Below are 24,688 nucleotides of genomic sequence, written 5' to 3' on the forward strand. Positions count from 1 at the left end.
GCTGGGCTCGGACATGGCTGTGCGCTGCTCGGCACACGGAGCGAGCGTTTGCCTGCTTACGACGGAGTGCATCGCGTGCCTGTCCAGCTAGCAAACGGATGATGCCTGTGTGCCGCCACCTCTGTTGACTGCATGTTGACCAAGAATGCCGTCTGATCCTGCTCTTCGGTGCAGCCTGAAAGCGCAGCAGAGAGCACCGCAGCAGCAGCGGGCATGAGCAAGCCGGGCGACGACAAGGCGCTGGTGGCCGGGGAGGAGGGCGGCGGCGGCGGCGGCGGCGTGTCGCTGGGCAAGGGAGCCTGGGACTGCGACACCAACACAGGTAGACCCACGCATCTCGCTGACCTGTGTGCTTGCTCCCAGCAGCAATTGCCCCCCACCGCCCGCTGCCGCCTCCCGGCCCCCGCAGAGATCCCGCCGGAGCGGGAGGCCATTGTGTTTGAGGAGATTGCGACCATGGACTTCCCCTTTGAGGGCATCCCCACGGTGCCGCCTCGCAAGGACATGGACCACATGGCCTTCTTCTGCGGCGGGTGCAGGTGGGGGTGGCTGGGACACATACAACTGTGCGGGCAGGGGGCGAATAGGGAGCTGGAAAGATGCGGCCGGCGCTGTCACAAGATTGGCGGCGTCCACGCGAAGACGGGATGGCAGTGGGCGAGGCGAGCGGCGTCCTTCATGTGTGCCTGCCACGGGGTACCCGGTCCACCTCACGCATGGCGTGCCCGCTGCAGGTACCGCGTCACCGCCTACCCCGACTGGACGGTGGAGCGGGTGAAGCGGGCGCTGTTTGTGGGGGGCATCGCGCGCGCCAACAAGCCAGAGCACATCCGCAACACGCCGGGCATTCAGGCAGGGTGGCGGCCTGCAGCAGAGGGCAGCAGCATGCGCCTGCCGCTGCTGCCATCTTGTGGCTGTGCAGGCCCCGTCTCGCTCTGTGCGGCTAGCCTGCTAGCCAGCATGGCCTGTGGTGCTGATGCTGCCTCCCTGTCTTCTCCCGCCAACTGCAGAAGTGGGAGGACCTCGAGCTGATCTATGCGGGGCAACGCATGGCAGACAGCCAGCAGCTGGCAGACTACCACGTCCCGCCGGTGGGTGGGGGGTGGCTTGATGCCAACACACCAAGGTGGTGCACTTGCCCCGCTGCTGTAGCACGCCATGCTGCGCCTCCAGCTGCGGACGGCGCGTGCGCCCAGCTGCTGCAGGGCTGTCAGTGTCTGATTGCCATCGAGCGCGCCAAGCTGATCCTGGGCAAGCCTGACCCAGACTCGGCGTACTGGAACTGAGCAGCGAACGCATTTCCTCACCCGCGACAGAAGAGTGCCGCACCCGAGGACGGCTGGCGATGCACCAGCTTGCCCTTGCACTATTTTACTTCAGTGCTTGCACCCACTCATAAGATTGATGCCCTCTTGTCGATGAATCACACCTCTGCTGAAAGGAAGGGGGAAGGTGTGATGACAGCGGCAACGCGGTGGTAGTGTTCAAATCGGTTTGGGAAGCAGCCGCATTCACCTGCGCAGGTTTGAACAGGACGCCTTTGCACCGATCCAGCACATCTAGAGCTCATACATCCCTAGAGAAGAATGCCATGCTGCGCCCGCTGCGTGCGCTGCGGCATTGGCGCCCTGAGATCACCGAACCTCCCACGCCGCCATCTATTCGTTTGAGCTCGGTTTACTCTTTTGGACCTGCCGGAGAACTCACTTGGGCCTCGCAGGCAGCCATTGGAGCACCCGGCACTGCTCCCAACGTTGAATCATGCTCTGCACGCCTTCCCTCGGCAGGGGACCTGCTCTGCGGGGCAATGGCAGACATCTGAGGGCGCAGGGATCGCAGCTAGCACTGCGCGGTGGTGGCTACTTCCAGCGCCGCCCGGGCGCCGTGCCCACCGACGCAAGTGAGCTGGGATGTAGCATCATCAATACATCTCTTTTGCCACTGCAGATGAAGCTGGGTTTTGGGTTTGCGGGGATTTGTTCTGAAATCAATTCCATCGGTTGCGCACCCTGCCAGAATAATCACAACCAGTGCCGCCCGCCCCTGCATGCCTGCCGGGCGCAGTCGATGTTGGTGCCGACCTGGAGACCACCGGCCCTGTGGTCAGAGTTGGAGGGAGTGGGCTGACTGTGGAGATGCAGGGGGGCCCGATCCGGGTGTCTGTGCAGCCTGGGAGCGGGCTCAGCAGTGAGCTGCTGGCGGATCGGCAACTGGGCAACAGGGCATCGCTCAACCAGGAGGCTGCCATCGGCGAGGATGCAGAGGTGTCGTACCTTACTGGTGCGCTCCCGTGCATTTGCCCACCGTGATGTACTGCAAACGATCCTGGCCCATCCAGGGGGGTGCAGACGCACCTCAACCCAAACCTTTCCAACAAGTTGCTTTCATTCGCGCTGCCTGGGAGCAGGGCGCGCTGCTGCGGTGCAGAAGCACTTTACCGGCGCCCTCGGCGCCGACGACTTCATGCTGCGCCTGGAGAAGGCGCTGTTTGCTTTCGGCTTTGCTGGAGACAACTCCATCGGTGAGCGAAGCTTTAGCCAGTTGCGCCTGCTGAGCCGGAAGGGCGACCATGGCACCAGCAGCATTCCATCATCCATAGCAGGCAAGCCATGGCACCACGCACAAATCCCTCCTGCCATCCTCCTATGCAGCCATGGTGAACTTGTGCCGCGATGAAGTGACCGTCTCCCTGAAGCACCGCATTGAGCAAATCTTCGGCTCCTCGTTCTCCACCAACGGCCTGGGCGGCGTGCTGACGTGCGGCGTGACCGGTCTGGGTGCCGGCTTCAGCCACTCGCCGCTGTGCAGCAGCAACAAGGAGCGCTACGTCTTCTTCTCTCTCCCACACATCAGGTGGCACTTCGACTGGCTTGACAGAGACCAGCTTAATGCTCGGCTCATGTCTCTCTGCACTCCTTTCCTTGCTGGCCTCTGCACCCTGCTCTCACCGTGTCCTGCCCTCTTGCCGCCTGCAGCATCAACTCCAGGGGCGAGGTTGGCCCCATGTCCCGCCCCGGCCGCCCCGGCCAGTCCTGCGCCTGCGGCGCCCTGATCAAGGCCACCAACGAGATCAAGAGCGAGGGCCTGACCTGCAACAGCAAGGTCCCCGGCGGTGCGTCGCCACCTATAACCTGCTCGTCAGCACGTGCCATGGGCCAGGACCCTGCGCCCTGCAATCCCTTTGATTGGCTGCTCGCATGGATACCTGCCCTGCCATTCCATATGTTTTCCCCTCATTATCCCCCCGCAGTCCACGACTTTGCCGACCCTGAGATGTCGGTGCTGAAGCAGCGCATTGCGCGGCGGCTGTTCCACGAGGGCGCCACCGATGAGTCGGTCCAGGGCCTGACCCTGGGTGGGTGGCCGCTGGCTTCGCTGCTGCTGACCGCCTGCTGCTGCCTGCCCTGGTCGCTCGCCATTGTGCCTGATGCCAAGGAGCTTGAACAGCATGGAAAACAGTGCAGAGGGGTCACTGCCTGCCTGCCTACCTGCCTGCTTTATTGCCCGACTGCAGTGGATGTGACCAAGGTGGCTGAGCGCACCATCTCCGACGACCTCGAGCACCTCATCTCCCAGACCGTGGACACAAGCAAGGCCGACTACGCAGGTAGGCGGTCCGCAGTGTTTGAAACTGGCGTGTCTGGGGTGGCGTGGGTTGCTGCGGGAATTCTACAGGGACGGTTGGCATAGGTGCACCGAAATCCGCTCCCTCCCCTTTCCAACTTGTTCCTCCCCTGCCTGCTCCATGCACCTGCAGTAATCACGGGCGTGCAGGTGCACAACTGGGCTTACGAGTTTGAGGACGACTCCCCCAACCTGGAGTTTGTGGCGTCCACCAGCGTGTATGTGGTGGTTGACGGCGTGAAGGCGCACCTGGACATCGCCGCCATTCCGGTGAGCTGTCAGCCAGCCCAACAAGCTTAGGGGGGCGATGTCCAGCTGCTGCTGCTACCACTGCGTGCTGACACCCTTCCCCATCCCCTCCTGCGCCCCTGGCCTGGCCCCGCCGTGCGCAGCCCATGACGCCGCGGCAGATGCGCAGGGTGGCGGGCCGTGCCGTGGTGTGCGAGCGCGGTGGCGACAGCGTGCTGCGTGCGGAGGAGGCGCCCAACGGCTTCGACTCTAAGGAGGCCCGCAGGGCTCGCAACGAGCGGCTGCAGAGGTGAGTGTCATACACAATTTGCCCACGGTGAGCACAAGTCAACGGTGGGGCTGTTGTTGTCGCTCCTCTAGCCTTTTTCTTGAGTGCCCGACTCATACCGCCCACCCCCGGCCGCCTCTTTCCTCCCCATAAGGTACATCGACTGGATGCATGAGGAGGGCACCGAGGCAGAGTATGCAGCCACCGCCCTGCTCCAGCAGTCGCGTGCGGCACTGGCAGGCGAGACCGCCACCCCAGTAACCCCCGCCTGGCAGTCCACGATTGCCCGTGCCGAGCCTGAGCGCTGCGCCACCGACGACAACTCGACAGCAGCCATCGACGTGCAGTTTGCAGAAGGTGCGTGCAGCGGGCCAGGGGGGGCTGCGAAACCAATGACGCTATATACAGCCTTGTATGCGCCATGCGACGCAGCCTTGCTCTGCCCCTGTGCCGCCCTGCAGACAGCGAGGTGCAGCAGATGAGGGAGCTACTGGACTTCAAGTTCAACGCGATGCCTGCCGCTGAGAAGAATGATGTAGAGGTGCCGTTGCAGCCGCTGGCCGAGGAGCCCAGCCAGTCACAGCAGCCTGAGCTGGAGCCTGAGCTGGAGCCAGTAGAGGAGCCGCCTGCAGCTGTGGCTGCCGCAGCAGCGGCCGTGGAGGAGGGCAGCAAGCCGCGAGGGCAAGGTCGCCCCAGCAGCAGCGCCGGCAAGCGGCTGGGCGAGGTGCAGGCAGACGGTTCGATTCTTTATCGGGATGTGCACCTGATGGCAGGCCCCAAGACGGGGCCAGATGGTAGCCTGATCTTCACGCTCGCCCTGGATGAATGACCCCCGCAGCGGCAGCACACCACAAAATGAACCCTCCCGGAGTTTAAACAACTTCCCAATCTGTTTTGTGCTTTAGAGGTATGTCCCGATGTACTGAACCGTCTGTTATAGCATCCATCGCCATGCCATCTGCTATGCCATTGCTCTGAGCTTTCTGCCAGCCTGTACCTTGCATCTTTTATTGGAGTGACGAATCGAAACAAACAGATCAAACAGCAAGCTAACACTGTTAGGGGTGGGCAGGCACATGTCACAAGACGAAGACAGGCAAGCCAAGACACCCAAAAATGAACCTGGCTGCACGACAATGATCTGAAGAAAGGTGGCCAGCTCAGTCGCAATCTGACATGCCAATTTGCTGCTCCCACTGCTGCCGCTGCTGCTTCTGACGATCCTCTTCCTGCTCCAGCCAGCCGCCCAGCCCAAACACACCTGCAGCAGCCAGCCCTGCTGCTACCGAGCGCTGCGCATGCACCACCGGGTGCATGGCCAGCGCTGCCTCGGATAGGAGGGTGCGAACAGCGCCTGCCTGCAGGGGCAGCAGGAGCAGGGAATGAGGAGCAGGCGTGACTGACAGGCAAGCAACCTTTGAGTGGCGGGCAACTGCTCGGGGGCAGCATGTGCGAACACCAGTGGCAGTGAACTGGCACAAAAGCACCACTCACTGCAGTGCCCGCTACCCCCGCCAGAGCGGGCTGGTGTAGCGAAAATGTGCTGAACTGCTGAGGGCATGTCTGGAGAACGGCCTCACGGTGCTCCTGCTCCTGCCGCTGCTGCACCTCCCCCTGCTGTCGTTCTTGCTGCTGAAGGTGCCACCAGCAGCGCAGGCCAGAGTGGACCCCTGCCGTGGCATGGATTCGGGGTAGCAACACAGCTGTAATGGTGTGAACAGGCGACTGATGACCATGCATCACACAGGTGCATCACACAAGAAGCGCACCAATGAACGTGGCCAGTACTGGCGCGGTGGTGACGGCTCTAATCATCACAGCAAACAGACGAGTGGGGCACTCGCGCAGGTGGTACTCCTGTGGGCGGCAAACAAACATCAACCAAACGTGGGCGGCACAACCGCCGCCACTGCGCACAGCCGCGACAGCGGGGGCGGCGGCGAACGGACCTTGAGACAGTTGCGCATCACAAACCGCTTTTCCTCCCAGCAGCCCATGAGGATGCCTAGCACCAGGCCCGTGAATGCTCCCTTTGTGGCGCCCTGACAGGCTGCCTGGCCCGGGCTGGGCTGCATGCCTGGGGATAGGGCCATGGCTGGGGAGTGGTGGAGCTTGGACCTCGGCGCACTGCACTGCGAGCGCGAAGCAGCTCCAGAGAAAAGCGCGCTAGGGTTCTGGTGGCCACTTGTTTGTGGTCAAGCGATGCCCTGGCGGCATGTTAGCGCTCATCTAGGCGGTGTGCAATGCAGAACTGCAGTGTGCTCAGCGCGTGCCGCCAACTTGTGCTGTCGTGGCGGGTGCAGGTGCTGCGCCTGACCAGCTTAATGCAAGCCAGATTGGTCTCAGCCTGTGCAGCAATGTGGGGCGCAGCATGGAGCAGCTGGAGCCTGCAAGACGTATCGCGGGCCCCATGCTGAGCAGCGGCAGGGCCTCTGCCAGCACGGTGGTACCTGCGCATGACCTGCTCTTGCCCGTTTTCTTCTGTTATGCGAGAATGTGTGTAGTTGCAAGAAGTTGATGAGCCAACATGCACCACAGCTGTCTCAACAGCTGCAAGAGTGCATATTTGAAGGGAGCAAAAAAAGGCGGGCCAAAAGGCAGCCACAGAAACAGAAACAGGAGGCAGCAGCAAACACAAACTAAAGCGTGCGATGCTCAAGAGCACAAGGGCATCGCAACAATCTCAGAGCGCGCCCTGGCTCTCCGTTGACCGCGGCATGCTCTCCCCCTTCTTCACCAGTGCCTCCAGCTGCTTGGCGATGTCGGCCTTGCCCAAGCCGTCGACCTTCACAGCCTCCTCCACCCCAAAGTCTGCAGCGGCACAGCACGCAGGTATGGAGCGACATAGTCAGCGTGGTTGGCGGGCGTACGAGTCGCTGGCACCACCACAGCAAGCGTGGCGAACATGCGCCGGCTGGCAAGCCCCGCTTAGACAGCTGCTATTCGACTCTCGGTGCTGTGCACTTGTCCCACTGCTGTCAATGTGGCCTAGACTCCCAGCCTGACGAGCGCACCGTATCGCGCCACCAGCTTGGCCTCGACGCCGCTGCACTCCCGCACAAGGATGGGGAAGGTTGGGTTGGCTTTCTTCAGCTCCTGATAACTGCTCATCACAAAGTCCCTGCATCACAGAATAGCAGAATGGGGGGTGGGGGAGGGCCCAAGTGGGGAGCACCCGGCGCATGGCAGGCAGCCCACACCTGGCGCCCTCGCTAGCCTTTGAGGTCTGGCATAAGTGTATCCTGCACGGCCAGGGGAGGGCCCGACAGGTGAGCAGCCGCACAGGGCAGACCTCAGGCGCTGCTTCTGCGGCGCGGCCATGCAGCCCCCACCTCAACTCCTGCAAGTTCTTGCTGAGCGCACTGCGCCACGCCATCGTGCTGCCCGTGCGCTCAGCTGACCCCGCCAATCCCCGCTGGGTGTGTGCGCTGCTGCCGGTCTGCTGGGCGGTCCTGATGAAGTCAGGGATGCACAGGCCGTGTGCCCGGAGGCTCCTCATGTGACATCCTTGTTGGCATGCTGACTGGACCCAAAGCGTGAACTTCTTCATTCGGCCCTGGTTCGTTCCCAAAAGGCAGGTGTCCCAGAGCGGCAAACCAATAGCTACTATCGGTCCCTGGTTGGCAGCTGCTCTGCCCGCGCCCTTCCGGCACCTTTGACGCTGTCTCGCTCTTGGAGTGCCGCCACACATGCGCTTGCTGCTGTTGCTGGCAGTGGCGATCGCGGTGTCGTTGCCTGGCCTGCTCTGGCAGCTGCCTTACCCCGCCGACCGCGCCCATCCTGTCAGCGGACCAAGCGCCCGCTTGCTGCCGGGCTCACCAGCCCCTTTGCACCCAACACCGTCCTGCTGCATGCCCGGCAGCTGTTCCACGGCGTCAGCAAACCAGGCAGGCTGTGGCGGTGTGCTGGCTGCTTGGCGGGGCTGCGGCCGGTAGCAACCCCGCTTGTTGGCCAGCCCAGCACCCCGCGTTTGCGGCTGCAGAGACGCCAGTTGTGCTGGAAAACGGTAATGCGTATGTGGCCTCATCTGCAACTGGCCAACTGCTTCGGACCAGCGTGCACCACCCCGACACGTGCGTCGCCAGCTGCTGGGCCACTTACTGCCGACTACAGTCGTCTCCGAGAAGAGTTCTGTGTCCAGGTGCAGCATGAGCCTTGAACGCACCAACTTGGTGAGCCTTGAAGGTGCTCTCCTTATGGGTGCAGGCTTCAGCATGTGGCCTGGCTGGGGGCGCCCCTGGGCATGGCCATGCACCCAGATGGGCACCTAATCGTGTGTGATGCTGCCAAGGTGGGCTGGATGCTTTGTTTGATTTGGTGATTTGGTGGTTTGGTTGGGTGCTTTGGTTGGGTGCTGAGTATCTGGTTGTATGTGAAGGTGGGGGATGGGGGGGCGGGCAGTCAACAGCTGTACTCCCTGCGTGCACTGCAGCTGCGCACTCCCAAAGTCACTGCGCAGAACGGGTTGAAATCTGCCTCCCTGCCTGCCACGCAGGGCCTGCTATCTGCCGACCCGGCCAGCGGGGAGGTGTCGCTGCTGGCCAGTCGGTTGCCCAATGCGAGTCTGACGCCAGCAGAGGCAGACATTGTATTCTGCGATGGTGTAGAGATAGCACGGGACGGACGCATATTTTTCACGGATGCATCCCGCATCCCGCCACTGCGAGGGCCTCGGGGGGAGTGGGATTCATTGGGGGCTTCTGTGCTGGACGCCTTGCAGGCAAGTGGTTTGAAGGTGCATGCCGTGGAGCCGGTCCCTTTACTGCATGGCATGCCGCAGCCTCCCAAGCATGGGGTGTTCCCTGTGCTACATCCCTCATCGTAAGCCGCTTGCATTGTTCAAGAGCTGCTGCTGTGCCTTCTGGTATTGGGTGCAGGGGGCACCTCAGGGGCGGCTGCTGGTGTATGACCCACGTACCCACTACACCCAGCAGCTGGCAGACGGCATCTGGTTTGCGAAAGGGGTGGCGTTGTCTGGTGTGTGTGTGTGCAGCGCCCATCGCGCTAGAGAATCAGCAATGCACGGTCATCGTGCAACTGAAGCTCGCCATTCTCATCAATTTCAACTGCTGCCTCCTACCTTTGCCACCTGTGCTGCAGACAATGAGTCGTATGTTCTGGTGGCGGAGACGTTTGGGTGCAGGGTGCTCCGGCACTGGCTGCAGGGCCCCGCGGCGGGTACCACAGAGGTGTGAGCTGCAGCAGTTGCAACCGAGGCGCCTGGACAGACCCTGTTTGAGTGCCGTGCATCTCACCACCCGCGATGCCTTGCTGCTTTCAGGTATTTGTTGATGGCCTGCCCGGTTTCCCAGATGGCATCTCGCGTGCACCAGGGGGCGACAGCTACTGGCTGACCATTATCTCTACCCCCAGCCGTGAGCGGTGCTGCTTTTGCTACATGGACGAAACAGGCCTTTTGCCGCCAGCGCTGGCACAAATCCGTTGCTGGATCCAGCTGCGGGGCACTTGCGCTTGATTACGCCTGATAGGATTCTCCATCTGCGTGCAGCGCTGGCCAAGGCGCTGCCAAGCTCACAGCTGCTGCGTTGGCTGGTGGCCTGGCTGCCGAAAGCTTTGAACCCAAAGCCCACCCACGTGGGCATTGTTGCCGAGGCAAGTGCGGCTGCGGGCTGCATCCTCGAGTGTGAACACATGTGGCTTGAAGGAAGGATGCGGGGCAGCTTCTTGCGACCCTGCTGGCCTCCCAGCAGTGGCTGGGTCTGCAGGTGCTCCACCCCCCAGCAGTGGCCACTCACACACACTTCTCGCAGGTGTCTTCTGACGGACGTATCCTGCGCAGCCTGCATGACCCCACTGGCGGCCGTTGCCACACCTCTGCGGCGCAAGTCGGTGGCACGCTGTACATGGGCAGCCTGGCTTCCAGCCACGTATGCGCTCTGGACCTGGCGGCCGCCATCTGAGTCCGTCTGTGGAGCAGTTGCGGCTCAGCTACCGCTCTACATTCTCACGAAAAAGCCTCAGCTGCAACATTGACCGTGGCAGATGCACCGACAGATGCACTTGAGGATTGTGTGTGTATCGTCGAGGGACGTGCCGCCGACTGGTACTGCCATCTGTGGTGCACGGCAGCCGAGATGCCCACGGCAGCGGCAGCCTCCAGACTCTTACTCTTCTCTCACTCGTCTCTTCTCTCACATCAGATCTGCTGGTCGACCGACGTTGCAGAAGGCAAGACCAGAGCGGTGAGGGGGTAGGGTTGCAGCTTGCCAGGGCGTCACTCCTGATGCCATGCGCCAAAGGGACAGTATGGAACGGCAAGCCCGCCAAGCATGGCGGCACATGCATCCTCACATCCAAGCGCAACATGAAGAAGCTGGGCTGCCGGCTTGGCCCCATCGGGAGCTGGTGACCACTGGACATGGTTCCGCACCGTGAATTTGGGGATTAGGAACCAGTAACTGTTCTATTGCCTGCTATGATAATAGTCTACTTCTTTCGACATATTACACCTGCTGTGGTAATATCCATGCTTGCGCACTTTTCCCTCGCTCCGCTGTGCCTGTGCCATCGCTGGCGTGGCGGCGGGAGTGGCGCTAGTGCCCATTCAGCTGCCCCAAGCTTTCTTGTGCGCTGATTGAGCTTTCGGCCGCGGCATACCGCCTCGTGCTTATCTTGCACCATAGAAGGCTTGCAGGTGCGGGTGAAAGGCTCATCGATCTGACACCGCGCAGCACTGCCTTGGTTTTTGTGCAGTCGATCTCGGCAATCTCACCTACGCTACACTGACAACAGAACGCTAATAAAGGCCTTCTGGTTCTGGGTGCTGCCCTTCGTCTTCCACCCCAGCACGGCCTTGGTTTTGCGAAATGACAGGGGAGGCGAAGCCCAAAGCCCCCAAAAACTTCTATACTCAAGCGTGAGCACCCTGCAGTTTACCTGGGGAGTGGCGGGTTTGCGCCGCCGTGGGGAGTGGCGGGTGCGTGCCCCACCCTGCCTGCCACTCTGCCTGCTGCCCTGCACCCGCCTGCAGCAAGAATGACCCCAAGGTGCTGGCCCAGAGGGCGGAGCGCCAGGCGGAGCTGGACCGCGCGGTGGAGCAAATGCTTAAGGACAACCCGGGCAAGGTGCCGCGCTGGGACCAGGAGAGGATCATGAAGGTGCGTGCCACCTGCCGCTGCCATTGGCTGCTTGAGCTGGCTGTGCTGGCCTCCCTCCCTGCTGCCGAGCTTCTGATGACTGGATGCCTGAGGCTTTGGTGATACCTATATTCATTGCCGCGCCTCAGCGGCTCTGGCCTCCTTGCGCCGCCGCCCCCTGCCCTCGTTGATGGCGTGTTTAGATGGACCGCTTCTGCCTGGAGAATGGCAAGCGGTGCATCATGTGGGATGATGACGGCGCCGGGTTCTACCTGGTGAGAGTCCTGCTGTCTGGAAGGGGGCGGAACCAGCAGAGAGGTGCTCACATCAGCATGGCATTGCTTCCTTCCCCACTTGTCTTGCCCATGCATGCCGACTTCGTCACGCCGGTCTGATGGTCAGAACAAGTAAACCCCTTTTGCCCTGCCTGCCGCAGATGCTCAACTGGGACTGGCTGCGCAACCGGCCCATGGATCCGGCATCGTGGGAGGAGCAGATGGAGCGGGAGCAGGGCTGGTACCGCAACGTCCGCCACCTGCTGCACAAGCCGCTGCTGGACACCACGGTAGCCGAGGAGAAGCTGGCTGCCTGGATCGACGAGCACACCATGCGGGTGCATGGCGGCTTCCTGGACAAGCTGCCCAAGCTGCGCAAGGGCGACACCAAGTATGGGGTGGTGCTGGAGGACCCCTACTGGCAGGAGCTGCAGGCGGTAGAGTCCTGGAACCCAGCGCCAGGGCTCAAGCGGCCCCCGGCTCCCCCGGCGTATGCCACGGGCGTCTACCCGCCCCCCAAGCCGGCAGCGGCGCCACAGACGGCGAAGTAGCTGGTGGCTGTGTTTGGCAGCAGTGCTGTACCTGCTGCCTTTGTCCGGCTCCATTTGCATTCTGCCCACAGCTTGTACCAGCCAGTTATGTTCATTCACTGTTACAAAGTGCCAGAGCAGCACTACTACAGCACACCGAGCGGGGATTTGAAAGCTGGCAGTTATTCATCAGGAACTGGAAAGAGGGGGTCACAAGCGTTTGATTGATACACTTGTGTGGTTGAATACGTACAGGAGCACATTTGAAAGTGTCGGGTCAGCTAGTACGCCTGGATCGCCTGCTGCTCCATGGCCTAAGCTCCACAGCCCTAGAGGATTATGCATGGGCAGAGCCCAGGCTCCAGTCCTTGAGCGCTGCGCGCAGCCCTCTACGCCGCCTCACCGAGCGTTCATTAGCATCTCCTGGTCGGGTGGCACTGTGGGATGGCTGCGATACCCCAGCACGCTGGACAGCGTGTAGACGAGGGCCGTCATGCCGCCATAGTCCAACTTACGCCCTTGGCTGCACCAGAAGGGGTGACGGCAGCATACAATGGGATGGATTGAGGCAAGCCGGGCAGTCGAGCATCACAGCCGCCTCTCCCAGCCAAGCGAACCAACAAGCAGGTCGCTGAAGGGCAGCCCATGTCTCCACCTGTCCCGCAGCCAAAATGTGAAGGTCCTGCCCTCCGCCTCCTCGGCCAGCAGGCATGTGCCCTCGTCCAACCGCCGTTCATCCAGCTGCAGGAAGGGCAGGGCAGGGCAGGACATGGGAGTGTAAAGGTTTCAGGTCGCACATCAAATGCTGCAACAACAGCACATGGTGCAGGCGCTGCCTTTGGCCTCCTGCCGCACCTGCTCTGACCCCACAGGCTCGTCGTCACAAATGCCACCCTGCACCACGCCCTGGAGGATGCAGGTGTTCATGCCACTGCAGCAGATGAGGAAGGCATGGAAGGGACCGTTCAGCACCCAACGCAGCGCACAAACAGAGCGGAGGGAGGCGCAAGCCTACGGCTGCCTGGACGACGGAGCTCAGGCTGAGGCAGCAGGGCAGAACTTGCCTGAGGGCTGAGGCTACCTCCAGAAGAAACCCAGGAGTGGGCTGCGGTTCCAGCACCGTCAGCTGCAGGACAGGGGCAGCACAGCAGGCAGGCGAGCAAGCGCCGCTGACACTCCATCCGCCAACTGCCCCCTGCTGGTCAGTGGAGCATCTGCAGGGCACCATGTGCTGCAACTTGCTGCAAGATGCACGACAGCGCCCAGCGCCACCCACCACAGTGTACTCCTCGTGCTGGCTGTTGGAGATGTGGATGGGACCGGCGCAGAACTCGGTCTTGCGGGCAGCGTTCTCATCCGGGGAGCAGTACCTGCCAGGAGCAGGATGGATGGGTGGCCAGAGCCTGTTGGTGGCGAAGCTGAGTCAGGGTAGCCACAGCAAGCACCTCCAGTGCAGATGCCGGCTCACGTGACAAAGTCTCGTACGCGCTCGGCGAGCAGCTCCGCTGCGGCGTCCTGCAGCTTCTGCCCCGCACGGTTGGTCAGCCAGAAGGTGTTGTGGGCGATGCCGTCCTCGCTGGTGCGCACCACCGCATTCTGCGCCACTATGTCCAGCCCATTCAGGGTCCAGCTGATGACCCGTAGCAGGCCTGCAACCAGGGAAACAGCGGCGAGCAGCTGCACTGATTAAGGAGAGCCCCTCACTCTCCTCAGTTGAAGGCGCCTGCATCGTCTCCCCTACTCAACGTGCCTGGGTAGTCGCCTATTTCAATGTCCAGCACGGTGAAGCACTTGCTGCGCTTGTTGTCACAAGTCACATAGGCGGGCATGCAGAAGCCGCCCTCCACATCCTCTTGCTGCGCCGAAGCAGCAGCCACCAGCTGCCGAGGGGCTGGCGCCCAGCAGCCACCGCCGCCACCGTGCCGCCGCTGCTGCCGCCTACTGCCTGGCAGCCTGAGAACCATCTCAGGCCGCTCCGGCCGTCCCACAGCCCTCCATGAGGCCACCAAAGGTGCCAGGGCTTGCGCCATAGGCCCTTGCCGCAGGGCTCTGCTGTTGAGGAGAGGCACAACCCTGGGCTCTCGATTGTTTTGAGGAGGGGCGATCTGGTGGGAAGCAATGGGTGTTTCGTGATCGGTGCAGGGCTGAAAACCTGTTTTGGCCTGGCCTCATGCATGTTTGGAGGAGCCCTCTTTCCAGGCCTCCACCTCAGCCTCAACCAGAGCTCCAAGAGCTCCGGGGCTTTCTCTGACACTCTCAGCGACGCCTTGAACCCATCGGCAGCAACAGACACCCCGTTCCCAACGTGCGCCAAACGCGTCCCCTACTCATCTGCCCCGACCCTTGGCTCTGGCGGCCTGTCTAGCGCACCCAGTCGCCATGCAGCCCGACCCGCTGGCGGCGGCGGTCAGGCAGTGCCCGTTCCTTGCCCTGGTGGGGGCGCAGCAAGGGGAGCAATATGCCCGCAACCTGGCGGCCAACCCCTTCGCCCGGGCCTCGGCGGGGCCCCTGCTGCTGGAGGAGGGCTACGCAGCCACGCTCAGGCTGTTCCACGGGCCGGGCGGTGTTGTGCCCCTGCGCCGCTTTGACGCTACGGCCGCGGACGCCGCGCCGGCAAGCGGCGGCTGCCCCTTCCACGCAGCTGCTGCCGAGGCCAAGGCGCAGCACGCTAGTACAGCTAGCAGCAGCAGCCTCTCTCCCGAGCATGCAGTGACCACGGCAGCGGTGCCGGCAGCCCAATGCAGGGCTGGTGCGGCGGCAACGACGCACTCTGCGCCCTCGCCGCTGGCACGTGCCCCCTTTGCCTCCATCAGCATCTCTGGATTTGGCTTTGTGGTGAGCAAGGGAGTGCCGCTGATGGATTTGCAGGCGGCGGGCATTTTTGCAGCTTTATGGTAACTGACACATGGGCACCCGCCCAGGCTGTTGCCTCAAGACGATGCTCCTGCCCGTCCTGCGCCTGCAGCCCGACCCGGGGCAGCTGTTCAACCGTCCGCCGCGCGCCAAGCAGCAGCAGCAGCAGCGCAAACCGGCCGACCCAGGCAATAGCCGTGCCGGCACTACCGGCAATAGCAGCACCAACGGCGGCAGCGGCAGCAGCGGACGCCCCGGTGCTGCCAGCGGCGGCAGCCCCGGAGTGTCCTCTGGAGGCAGTAGCGGCAGCTCCGGGCGCCTGCACCCTGCTGCCGGCGCTCCAGGCAAAGGTGGCTGCACAAGCGCTTGGGGCCGCGCCATCGGCGGCCTGATCCCCCTAGCAGCCAACGGCCAGCTCTCCTGCCCCGCCCCCATTGTCAAAATGCGCGCGGTGGTAGCCGCGCTCAAGCCGGTCAGGCAGCTTCGACCGCAGGCGCTGCCCATCAGGTGCGGGGCGCTGCTGCGAGGGCGCTGTCTGGCGCGTGGGCAGCCAAGGGACCCTTCCCTCCACTCGCCTGAAGCCTTAGCTCGCAGCACTGGCGCTTCACTCCGCCGCCGCCTGGCCTTGTTGCTTACCAGCCGCTCCCGCCGGCTGCTCGCCCGCTCCCTCCTTGCAGGGCGCTGGCCATGGGCGGCACTGCCATCGCCGCCAACCTGCCGTGCGGGGCGTGGCGCGAGCACACCAAGAAGTTTTCGCCGCAGTGGTTCCTGGCGGTGCACGCCACCATCCCGTTTGTGGCCATGCTGCGCAAAGCCGTGCTCATGCCAAAGTGGGCCATCCTGCTGACGGTGGCGGGCGCAAGTGAGTCGCCGGGTGGTCGGCCGGGGGTGCATAGGCGCGATGCCGCCTGTCCCCGCACGCTGGGTTGCTTGACGCTTGGAGGACAAGAGGTTGCTGTTTAGCGCTCGTCTGCATTCTCGTGCGCAGAAGGCCTGGCAGCTGATCTGCTGCTGCGCCCGCTTGTCTCCATTCTCGCAGTTGCCGGCCAGAACGTGGGGGCTCGCATGGAGCGCAAGCGCGTGGTCAGCCGGCGCCAGGCTGGCAGAAGCGCAGCACGTGACTGCGTGATGCCAAGCCTAGACGACGGGTGCCGGCGGTGCCTGAATGCGGCGCAGGCAGCCATTGCATGGACGCTGGCCCCGGTTGTTGTGTCATAGGCCGGCCTCGGCCCGTGCCCTGCACCCTGTGTGGCTCCCCTGTGCAGTGCAAAATCTCGACATTGCCCTGTGGCCCTGCATTGGCACCACCGATCCCGCACCCATGCTCATACATACACTTCCCTACTACCTACTCCCTGTGATATTGTCTGTAAATTCAGGGGCAGCTGATGCTGCGCCATCTTTTGCTGTAAAGCGCAGCATTTTTGCTTTGGACATGAGAGGATTGCTTGGCAAAGGGGCAGGATGACAGAGGTTACAGGGGCTCTTTGGAGAAGATGGGAGGATCACATCTAGCAGCTGGACTAGTAGAACCGACGCTCCACCAGCCGCCAGTTCAAGTAGCCTACAGCGTAGCTGGCAACGAGCGTGGCGGCTATGAGGCCTGCCAGCGCCGCCTGCGGTGCATTGTCCAGAAAGGCGGTCAGCAGGCCGGGGGCCACCGTGACCAGCCCAATCTTCACCATCTCGTGCAGCAAATAGACCGAATAAGAAAGCGTAGCAGCCGCCGCAAGGGGGCGGGTGCTCAGCAGCCGCGCCGCGGCTGCGTGCAGCGGGTCGGAGCGCAGGACCAGTGCCAGCAGGGTAGCGCTGACGAGGCAGGCGTGGAAGGGGGAGCCGTAAAATAGGAAGGTCGCCACAAGTTTCGCGGCGAGGGGCGGCAGCAGGGGCACATCTTTCGGGGGGTGCAGGTTGCCTCCGCTGACGGTAATCAGGTACATGCCTTGCAGTGCAAACGCCGTGCCGGACACCAGCATGGGCCTGCAGGCAGGCAAGCCCAGGAAAGGGAGGTCTGGGGGATTGTACTTTGTGGGGGAAGGCCTTGAGCCTTCAGCAGGCACCAGGCGCCGCCATTCACGTACAACCCAAACTCCCACAACAGCTGCGCCCACTGACCTGCGCATCACCCAGCTGATGGCAGTGTGGGAGCGCAGCAGCAGGCCCAGCGCGGCGCCGATCGCCAGCTCAGCCAACCGACTGAGCGTTGGAAAGTACACGGTCTCGAGGATCCTGGTCAAATTGGCTTCCTCCTCGGGGACCGTCCGGTCACCCACCGGCAGGTGGAATTTGGCTTGCGAGGCAGACCAGAAGCGCCATGCGGTGCCGGCAGCAACCGCGGCGGCCAGGGCGACGGCGACGCGTGCGCGGAAGCCCGGCACGCGCGGCCGCAGCGCGCACAGCAGCAAGGGCCATGCAGTGTACATGTGGACCACAATAGACGTGGTCCAGAACTGCCCGCCTGCAGGCAAGGCGGCGCAAGGCGCAGCACCAAAGGGGGATGGCCCCCGATCAGGGGCACTCTGATCCAGCAGCTGGCCCAAACCATCAATTGAACCGCACGCCAGCACATGAGCAGCAGCAACGCACCGCAGGTTTGTGGAAGGCTGAGCCGATTGGTGACAAAGAAGACATTGGCCCAGAGGGCATGCGGGCAGCGTCCATAAGACACATCGCGGGCCTGGCTACCTAATGGCGGCAGCTGCCTGGTGGGCCAGAACATTACTAGCGCCAGCAGGTTGGCGACCGCATAGGCTGGCAGGATGCGCAGCGCTCGGCGCCGCCAGTACTTCAGCACCACCTGGCGGCAGCTGCTGCCGTGCTGCTTAGCGGCGCTGCCATTGCCTTTGCCGCCGCTGCCCTCCAGCACCGGCAGCAGATGGTATGTGGCCAGCACTGCCGACAGCACCAGGAATGTGTCTGCTCCACAGGCGCCCTGCACAGCCACCCTGCAGCATGCAGTGGGGGTTGTGGTGGCAGTGGGAGGCAGTGCTCCGCCTCCTGCCTCTTTGTGTACGCGGGTGGCAAATGGCGGGTGGCGGGCGGCGGGTGGCGGGCGGCGCTCACCACGGCAGCCAGCTGTGATTGCCCAGCTGGCGCAACACGTCGTAGGGCAGAAGGACGCTCCAGAGAGTCCAACAATGCACTACCAACACCCAAACATTGGCCAGAGCGCGCACTCCATTGAGGCACGACAGGCTGAGCAAACCATCGCTCGCGTGGAATAGCTTGGGAGCCCCCATGTCAGCATCAGGCTGCGAGAAAGCGCCGGGCATGGCGGGCCATCGCAGGCAGGTGTGGGCCCTGTACTGCGGGCGGCGGTGCTGGAACGCTGCAGGGCACGGTGATTTGACAAGCGGTGCAAATGATCTATGCAGGGTGACCGAAAGCAACAAAGAATGGCATACAAAATGGCACAAAGCAAGCACAAACTTCTGACCGAGGGCAGCCTCGCCGTGCCGCTGCTACACGCCACTAGCTGTGTCATTGCGGCTTGGCGCAGCCAAGGAAGCCTGTGGGGCAACCGGGTCTGAGGCATGCTCTGCTGCGGCATCAAATGCATCGCTGCTGCTGATTGAAGTTGCGTTCCTGCTGCTGGGCTGCGGCTCTGCTGGTTGCTGCTCGACAACCACTGGTAGCAGCTGCTCCTGCCCTACCTGCTCCTGTGCAGCTGCTGTTGTAGCATGCTGCATCACCCGCTCCTGCGCAGCTGCCACTGCTGCCGCCAGTGTAGCTTGTTGCTGCTGCTGCTTCCTGCGCTTGTAATCCTCCTCTATGCTGCTAAACAGTTTCTGCGTGCAACGTCAGAGCAACACCAGGCAAGGAGGCATTCAGGCGCACGCATTAGAAAAGAACCGCTGCAGGATGCAAGGCACAGGGCCAGCATGTTGTCCTCGTTCTGCATGGGCAAAGAGTCAGACAGGACAGCGGCACACACGCTCACCCCGCTGTTATTGCGCTCCCACATCGCCCCCGTCAGCGGCTCCAGCAGCAGCACGCCCCCCACCAGCAGCAGGCCTAGCGTGGTGGTGACCGCAGCACCCGCTCGGCTGATGCCCGCAAATGAGCGGAAGAGGCCAGTAAAGTCTGCGAGCCACAGCAGCAGTGGGTCAGCATGGCCTGGCTCCAAAAACAGAGGGAGATCTCTGGCATGCCCTGCACAGGAAGCAACACAACCCAGCAAGCTGCGTGTCACCAAAGCCGCTGCGGCGCCGGTACTGCCTCCAGCCCGAGTAGCGGCTGCCTGTGCCGCTGCCGTAGTAAGATGAGTAGGGATTGTAATGCCCTCCGGCGCCGCCGCTGCTGCTGGCGCTGGCGTTGTAATAATGGCTGGTCTGGGCGAAGCCGCCACGGCCCGCCGAGCGCTGGCGGTAGCGATGCGAGCCTGCAGGGCACGCAGAAGGTGCAGAAGCCATCGGTTGCTGCTTCCATGCGCGAGGCAAGCTATGGCATCTAAGGTGCCCACATCGGCATCCGCTGCTTACCGTCCATGAGCGCCTGGTAGGCCTCGTTCAGGGCTTTGAAGGCAGCGTCATGCGCTTTCTGCACGCCCTCGGACGCAGTGCTATGCCTGTGCAGCAGAAGAGGGGGGTGGGGTCAAGGAACGCTGGAGGCGTTGAGACCAAAGGATGTGCATGCTGTGCACAACACAGGACCAGCGCCGCTCCCTGCTGCTGACAGCTCACATGTCGGGGTGGTGCGCCATCGCTTTCTTGCGGAAGGCAGCCTTGATTTGAGCCTTGCTGGCATCCGGCTGCACTCCCAGGAGCGACCAGGGATCTGCCATGGCGCCTGCCGTAGCCGCTAACGTAGCAGGCTACTCCAGGAGTCCGGAATGTGTTCTGGTCTGATAAATGGGGGCTGCTGCTTGTTCAAGAAGAGTTGGCGGCGATAATGGCGGCAGTGGCCAGCGGTGGCCGCCCGACCTGAATGCCCAGCCACCCACCACTAGGCGCACAGGCTGGGGCGATCAGTTAGTTCAGGTTAGCCCTGGCAACGCCCGCAGTGGGGCCCCCAAGGCGGCAGCAAAGACACCCCGGCGACAGGGGAGCGGGCACGGGGGCTTTGCTTCCTGGTGGCTCCCTGAGTCCTCCAATCAATATTGCAGCAGTTCAATTGACCCGTGGCGGTATGCTGCTGAATCTCTGTGTTGCCGGTCCAGCTGGCAACGGCGTGGACAGTGATTGCGCACCCCAAGCCCATGGGGCGATCGCTGCTGTCACAGCAGGCCCACATTCCAAACCTGAGATATCTGGGGAACTCCCCTGCGCTCGACACGTGCTGCCAAAGCCCTTGGCTCAGCGTTGCCCCTCAGCACGCAGCCCGGCCGAAATTTTCAGTGGGCGGGGAAGTGGAGGGATCCAGTGAATCGTTGTCGCCCCAGGGCGCGGAGGGGATGGCGGGGTTGGGCGAGCTTGGGAGGCCCAGCTCCAGCGCCTCGTTCATGTCTGGGATAGCCAGGTCGCAGAGCGAGGCCCAGGTGGATGCTGTGAACGGCTACCCTGCGCCCGGCTCGCCCTCCAAGCTCAGCGAGGAGCTGGCTCGACGCCTGGCGGTGGCCGACAGCAACCCGCCGCTGCCCCAGGTGGGCGCAGGGAGAGGGCCCAGAGTGCTCGCTGCCTGGATGTCGTTGATTGCATGCATGGCAGCCGAGGCATGTACAGGCCATGCTACCGTCACCAGGAGCACCGGGGATGGGGGCCAGCGCTGCCCGCCGGTTCAAGCGGTGCCTGCTGGGGCCTTCTTGTGCTGGATTGCTTGTGCCACGCATCTTGTCTCGCAATGCTGTGCTTGATGATTATGGGCCAGCCCTTGCCTCGCTGCCGTACAGGCCACCCTGGCGCTCTCCAGCAGCGGCAGTCAGGGCCTGCCGCCGCCTCACGAGTTCACTTTTTTCTGTGAGGCCCGGCACGACGAGGTACCCCCAGCTGGCGCCGTTGAGCAGCAGGCGGGGCAGCAGCAGGGCGCGGCGGCTGCGTCGCCGGGGCGAGGCGGGCAGGCAGCAGGTGGCCAGCTGGTGACCACCCATGGCGGCGCAGGCACCGGCGAGGGCCTGGTTAGCAAGTGGCGGCAGAAGGAGCGGTTGAAAACGACGGCGGTGGCGCTGGTAATGTGCCTCAACATAGGTGAGCTGTGAAGCTGTGGGGGCAACCCTGAGGCCTGCCTCAGGGCGCGTGCCGGAGCAGATAGCGTGGGCTAAAGCAGGGAACCGCCGCTTTAGGCAGCGTGTGCCACCGTCCCCATCGCCGCGCCCTCCATGCACCCCAACCCGTCATCCCTTCCAGGCGTGGACCCGCCAGACGTCATCAAGATCTCGCCATGCGCCCGCCTGGAGTGCTGGGTGGACCCTCTGTCCATGCAGGCGCCCAAGGCGCTAGACACCATAGGTGCGTGCAGCGCCTGCGCCCTCAGAGCACACACTATGTGTGGGCAGGCCCGCCTGCGGTGCATGTTGCTGTCGAGGGCAGGCTGGGGCTTGGGGCGCCGACTCCCCTACCCGTGGCTTTCTCTGCATGCACACGCGCATGCCAGCCTTCTCCCTGGCCCCCTCGCCGTGCAGGCAAGAACCTGCAGGCCCAGTATGAGCGGTGGCAGCCGCGTGCCAAGTACAAGATGCACCTGGACCCCACCACTGAGGACGTCAAGAAGCTGGCCATCTCGTGCAGGCGCACCGCAAAGGTGCGTATGTGCGTAGATGTTGGGAGGGGGTAGGAAGGCTGGGTGGGGCGGGTAGCGGTTGACCGCTCGCTTGTGGGGGTGCCCTGGCATGTGGTGTGCTGCTGAGCCCAAGCAGGTGCCAGGGGATGGCAGCATTGTTCAAACACCGCTGTTGTGGCGCCCTAGTCTCAATGCGGTTTGGGTGTACCCTTGCTGCGACTGGCCGCTGCAGGGCGAGCGGGTGCTGTTCCACTACAATGGCCACGGCGTGCCGCGGCCCACCGCCAACGGCGAGGTCTGGGTGTTCAACAAGAGCTACACGCAGTACATCCCGCTCTCCATCTACGACCTGCAGGTGGGGCGGTGCAAAGGGGGACAAACAGGGGAGGGGAAGGGGACTGGCTGCTGCTGGGGTTCAGCAGGCCCGCGCTCTTGCTGGAAGGGTGGCCAACTGGCACATGGGCTGCCCCTGCCTGCCCTGCTTGCAGACATGGGTTGGCACGCCCGCCATCTATGTGTTTGACTGCTCCGCGGCGGGACAGATCCTGTACAGCTTCCGGGTGAGTGAGCAGGAGGAGCTGGCATTGCTTGATGATGGAAGTCAAGCGTCCCCCGGCTGTCCCAACAGCGTTTTGAGCAATAAGGTGGTCCCTACGTGACCTGCCAAACTGTGCATTGCTTCCTGCAGCAATTCATGTTCCAGCGGCAGCAGGAGCTGGAGGGGGGGTACATGCAGCAGGCGGCTGCCGCAGCAGCAGCCAGCGGCGCCGTGCTGCCGCCACCGCAGAGCTTAGGGGGCGGTTATGGGGGTGGGTGCCCAGCTGCAATGTCTTGGGCGTTGTTGCCAGCCCCATGCCAGCGCTCTGCTTTGTCCCCACGGGTGTTGCGTCCGACCCCAGATCTGTCCCTGCCCTGCTTTCTCCCCCTCACCCTCTCCCCGTCGCCCCTCCTTTGCCTCCGCTCTGCGCCCAGATCCCATGCGCGACTGCATCCTGCTGTGCGCGTGCGGCGAGGCGGAGCTGCTGCCTCAGAACCCCGACCTCCCGGCCGACACCTTCACCAGCTGCCTCACCACGCCCATCAAGGCACGTGGGGGAGTGAATCACTCGCACTTGAGCTGTGCCCCCAAGTCACCGCCTCAACCGCTCACACCTCTGCACCGCCGCCGCCGCCTGTGCTCCCTGGCCCGCCTGCCGCAGGTGGCGCTGCGCTGGTTCTGCTCCCGCTCGCTGCTGCGCCACGAGGGCATCACCAAGGAGCTGATCGACCGCATCCCCGGCAAGCAGACCGACCGCAAGACGCCGCTGGGGGAGCTCAACTGGGTGTTCACCGCCATCACAGACACCATCGCCTGGAACGTGCTGCCCCGCGCCCTCTTCCAGAAGCTCTTCCGCCAGGTGCTCACACCAGGGCGGAGGGCAGGGGGCGGGAGATGCCCTGCAGGCGGCGGTCCCGCTGGCATCACACCGTGTTGAGAGTCACCCCGGCCCCTCGCGCCCTCCATCTCCCCTCCTCCTGCCACTGCGCAGGACCTTCTGGTGGCCTCGCTCTTCCGCAACTTTCTGCTAGCGGAGCGCATCATGCGGGCAGCCAACTGCAACCCCGTGAGGTGCGATTAGCTGCGAGGGGAGGTGCAGCCGGCAGCCATAGCTGGATTGTCAGCTGAACTTGTGTCCCGAACTGTGCACACTCGCTGCTTCCCTGGTCCTGCAGCTACCCACGCCTGCCGCCTACGCACCAGCACCCCATGTGGCAGGCCTGGGACATGGCGGCAGAGATGTGCCTGCTGCAGGTATGGTGGTGCTGCTGCCCCGCACTACCTGTGCCTTTGAGCTACCTGCTTTCTTGACGCTTCTCTCGCCTGGAGCACGCCTTGCTGCTTGCCGAGCATGGCTCCAACCTGTTCTTGAAACCGCGCCCATGCATGGTCCCTCCCCTGCAGCTGCCGGATCTGCTTAGCGGAGACGGCACCAAAGAGTACCAGCCCTCTCCCTTCTTCAGGCACGAGGAAAATTCAGCCTTTGCGCGGCGCCTGTTTTGTTGCAATACTGCTCCAGCCTGTCGCGACCTGTGATGTCGCTGCTGACAGCATTGCCCTGCCCATCCTGTGCGCCCTCTGCCTGCAGCGAGCAGCTGACTGCATTTGAGCTGTGGCTGGAGCACGGCGGCCCCGACAAGAAGCCGCCAGAGCAGCTGCCCATCGTGCTGCAGGTGCGCTGCTGCTGCTGCTCTGGTTTGCACCGCCCCACTCTCTTTCCTGCTGTCGTCACATCCGTGTGACTCAACCCGCCACTGTCTTCGTGCCGCAGGTGTTGCTGAGCCAGGTGCACCGGCTGCGGGCGCTGGTGCTGCTGGGGCGCTTTCTAGACATGGGAGCCTGGGCTGTGGACCTGGCGCTGTCAGGTGTGTAGACCAGGGCGGTACGGTGCGGTAGACCGGGTGGTTGAGAAGGGATGGCTGGGCATGGGAGGCTAGGGTCTGATTGCGTGAGCTCCGGATGGGCAAGACCCTGGGCAGAACACGGCACGGCCCTGCACCGACTGTGTCCCTCTCCCCATGCTGACTGCCCCTCTTTTCGCCCTGCTGCAGTGGGCATCTTCCCGTACGTGCTGAAGCTGCTGCAGACCACCGCCACCGACCTGCGCCAGACGCTGGTGCTCATCTGGGCCAAGATCATGGCCTGGGACACCAACAGCCAGGTGGGCAGGGCGGGGCACACGGACCTCGGCTGCTGGAGCCTGCCGCTGCGTGGAGGGAGCCGGGCGGCTGCGCACTTGCTTGGCCGGTCTGCCTGGCGCCACGCCCCAGCATTGCTGCCGCTGCAACGGCGGTGCCGCCTGTGTTTCGCAGGTCCAGAGCGACCTGGTCAAGGATGGCGGCCACCTGTACTTCATCAAGCACCTCGAGTCGAGGGACCCGGGGGTGTCCCCAGAGTCCCGCGCCCAGGCCGCCTTTGTGCTGGCCGCCATCTGCAACCGCCACCCCAAGGGACAGCTGCTGTGCGCGCAGTCGGGGCTGCTGCAGGCAAGCGGGGCCCGTGCAGTGGGCCGCAGCAGCGCCTGCCTGCTGTCAGCTGCCTGCGCCCTGGTCGGCAGGACGCACGCTCAGCCGGCTGCGTGCCCCCCCCCCTCCCCCCGG

At 63.5% G+C, this 24,688-nt stretch overlaps 10 protein-coding genes across 10 annotated transcripts in view; 6 read left to right on the forward strand and 4 right to left on the reverse strand.

The window, feature by feature from the left end:
* Positions 1-213: 213 nt before the first annotated feature.
* Positions 214-1,286, forward strand: CHLNCDRAFT_135209 (hypothetical protein; the record flags this gene model as incomplete). Its single annotated transcript, XM_005846541.1, has 5 exons — positions 214-322; positions 410-539; positions 735-792; positions 1,011-1,091; positions 1,206-1,286. The coding sequence occupies 5 exons, from the start codon at positions 214-216 to the stop codon at positions 1,284-1,286; spliced, it is 459 nt and encodes a 152-aa protein (XP_005846603.1).
* Positions 1,287-2,409: 1,123 nt separating this feature from the next.
* Positions 2,410-4,082, forward strand: CHLNCDRAFT_8980 (hypothetical protein; the record flags this gene model as incomplete). The annotated part of the gene is made up of 7 exons (XM_005846542.1): positions 2,410-2,521; positions 2,652-2,853; positions 2,976-3,112; positions 3,251-3,355; positions 3,515-3,607; positions 3,758-3,894; positions 4,017-4,082. Coding segments are annotated over 7 exons (852 nt in total), but the record flags the coding sequence as incomplete, so codon positions are not given.
* A 1,219-nt stretch (positions 4,083-5,301) lies between these two features.
* CHLNCDRAFT_135211 (expressed protein) lies at positions 5,302-6,234 on the reverse strand (the record flags this gene model as incomplete). The annotated part of the gene is made up of 3 exons (XM_005846688.1): positions 5,302-5,499; positions 5,930-5,998; positions 6,091-6,234. 3 exons carry the CDS (start codon positions 6,232-6,234, stop codon positions 5,302-5,304), a joined length of 411 nt encoding a protein of 136 aa, XP_005846750.1.
* Positions 6,235-6,641: 407 nt separating this feature from the next.
* On the reverse strand, positions 6,642-7,517 carry CHLNCDRAFT_31601 (hypothetical protein; the record flags this gene model as incomplete). Its single annotated transcript, XM_005846689.1, has 4 exons — positions 6,642-6,952; positions 7,156-7,262; positions 7,342-7,383; positions 7,474-7,517. 4 exons carry the CDS (start codon positions 7,515-7,517, stop codon positions 6,825-6,827), a joined length of 321 nt encoding a protein of 106 aa, XP_005846751.1. The 3' UTR covers positions 6,642-6,824.
* Positions 7,518-8,384: 867 nt separating this feature from the next.
* CHLNCDRAFT_135213 (hypothetical protein) lies at positions 8,385-10,062 on the forward strand (the record flags this gene model as incomplete). The annotated part of the gene is made up of 7 exons (XM_005846543.1): positions 8,385-8,432; positions 8,637-8,729; positions 9,019-9,118; positions 9,242-9,330; positions 9,423-9,516; positions 9,651-9,736; positions 9,913-10,062. 7 exons carry the CDS (start codon positions 8,385-8,387, stop codon positions 10,060-10,062), a joined length of 660 nt encoding a protein of 219 aa, XP_005846605.1.
* Positions 10,063-10,968: 906 nt separating this feature from the next.
* CHLNCDRAFT_135214 (hypothetical protein) lies at positions 10,969-12,064 on the forward strand (the record flags this gene model as incomplete). The annotated part of the gene is made up of 4 exons (XM_005846544.1): positions 10,969-11,018; positions 11,133-11,259; positions 11,442-11,513; positions 11,675-12,064. 4 exons carry the CDS (start codon positions 10,969-10,971, stop codon positions 12,062-12,064), a joined length of 639 nt encoding a protein of 212 aa, XP_005846606.1.
* Positions 12,065-12,442: 378 nt separating this feature from the next.
* Positions 12,443-14,007, reverse strand: CHLNCDRAFT_135215 (expressed protein; the record flags this gene model as incomplete). Its single annotated transcript, XM_005846690.1, has 7 exons — positions 12,443-12,566; positions 12,699-12,784; positions 12,899-12,974; positions 13,138-13,169; positions 13,320-13,413; positions 13,512-13,692; positions 13,785-14,007. The coding sequence occupies 7 exons, from the start codon at positions 14,005-14,007 to the stop codon at positions 12,443-12,445; spliced, it is 816 nt and encodes a 271-aa protein (XP_005846752.1).
* Positions 14,008-14,422: 415 nt separating this feature from the next.
* Positions 14,423-16,114, forward strand: CHLNCDRAFT_135216 (hypothetical protein; the record flags this gene model as incomplete). Its single annotated transcript, XM_005846545.1, has 4 exons — positions 14,423-14,878; positions 15,009-15,403; positions 15,574-15,758; positions 15,936-16,114. 4 exons carry the CDS (start codon positions 14,423-14,425, stop codon positions 16,112-16,114), a joined length of 1,215 nt encoding a protein of 404 aa, XP_005846607.1.
* Positions 16,115-16,419: 305 nt separating this feature from the next.
* Positions 16,420-19,679, reverse strand: CHLNCDRAFT_52968 (hypothetical protein; the record flags this gene model as incomplete). Its single annotated transcript, XM_005846691.1, has 9 exons — positions 16,420-16,876; positions 17,012-17,354; positions 17,483-17,841; positions 17,960-18,147; positions 18,550-18,684; positions 18,837-19,048; positions 19,089-19,277; positions 19,378-19,463; positions 19,579-19,679. 9 exons carry the CDS (start codon positions 19,677-19,679, stop codon positions 16,420-16,422), a joined length of 2,070 nt encoding a protein of 689 aa, XP_005846753.1.
* Positions 19,680-20,336: 657 nt separating this feature from the next.
* Positions 20,337-24,688, forward strand: part of CHLNCDRAFT_135218 (hypothetical protein) — a gene marked incomplete at both ends in the record, with an annotated part of 10,901 nt that continues 6,549 nt past the window's right edge. Inside the window, 16 exons of the mRNA XM_005846546.1 lie at positions 20,337-20,477; positions 20,724-21,018; positions 21,178-21,279; positions 21,453-21,571; positions 21,783-21,905; positions 22,039-22,110; positions 22,239-22,359; positions 22,523-22,647; positions 22,750-22,947; positions 23,080-23,159; positions 23,264-23,342; positions 23,493-23,527; positions 23,677-23,761; positions 23,860-23,953; positions 24,140-24,249; positions 24,401-24,592. Coding sequence (XP_005846608.1) covers positions 20,337-20,477; positions 20,724-21,018; positions 21,178-21,279; positions 21,453-21,571; positions 21,783-21,905; positions 22,039-22,110; positions 22,239-22,359; positions 22,523-22,647; positions 22,750-22,947; positions 23,080-23,159; positions 23,264-23,342; positions 23,493-23,527; positions 23,677-23,761; positions 23,860-23,953; positions 24,140-24,249; positions 24,401-24,592 — 1,971 coding nt within the window. The remainder of the gene's footprint in view (positions 20,478-20,723; positions 21,019-21,177; positions 21,280-21,452; positions 21,572-21,782; positions 21,906-22,038; positions 22,111-22,238; positions 22,360-22,522; positions 22,648-22,749; positions 22,948-23,079; positions 23,160-23,263; positions 23,343-23,492; positions 23,528-23,676; positions 23,762-23,859; positions 23,954-24,139; positions 24,250-24,400; positions 24,593-24,688) is intronic.

Source organism: Chlorella variabilis, assembly GCF_000147415.1.
Source record: "Chlorella variabilis unplaced genomic scaffold CHLNCscaffold_13, whole genome shotgun sequence".
NCBI classification, from domain to species: domain Eukaryota; kingdom Viridiplantae; phylum Chlorophyta; class Trebouxiophyceae; order Chlorellales; family Chlorellaceae; genus Chlorella; species Chlorella variabilis.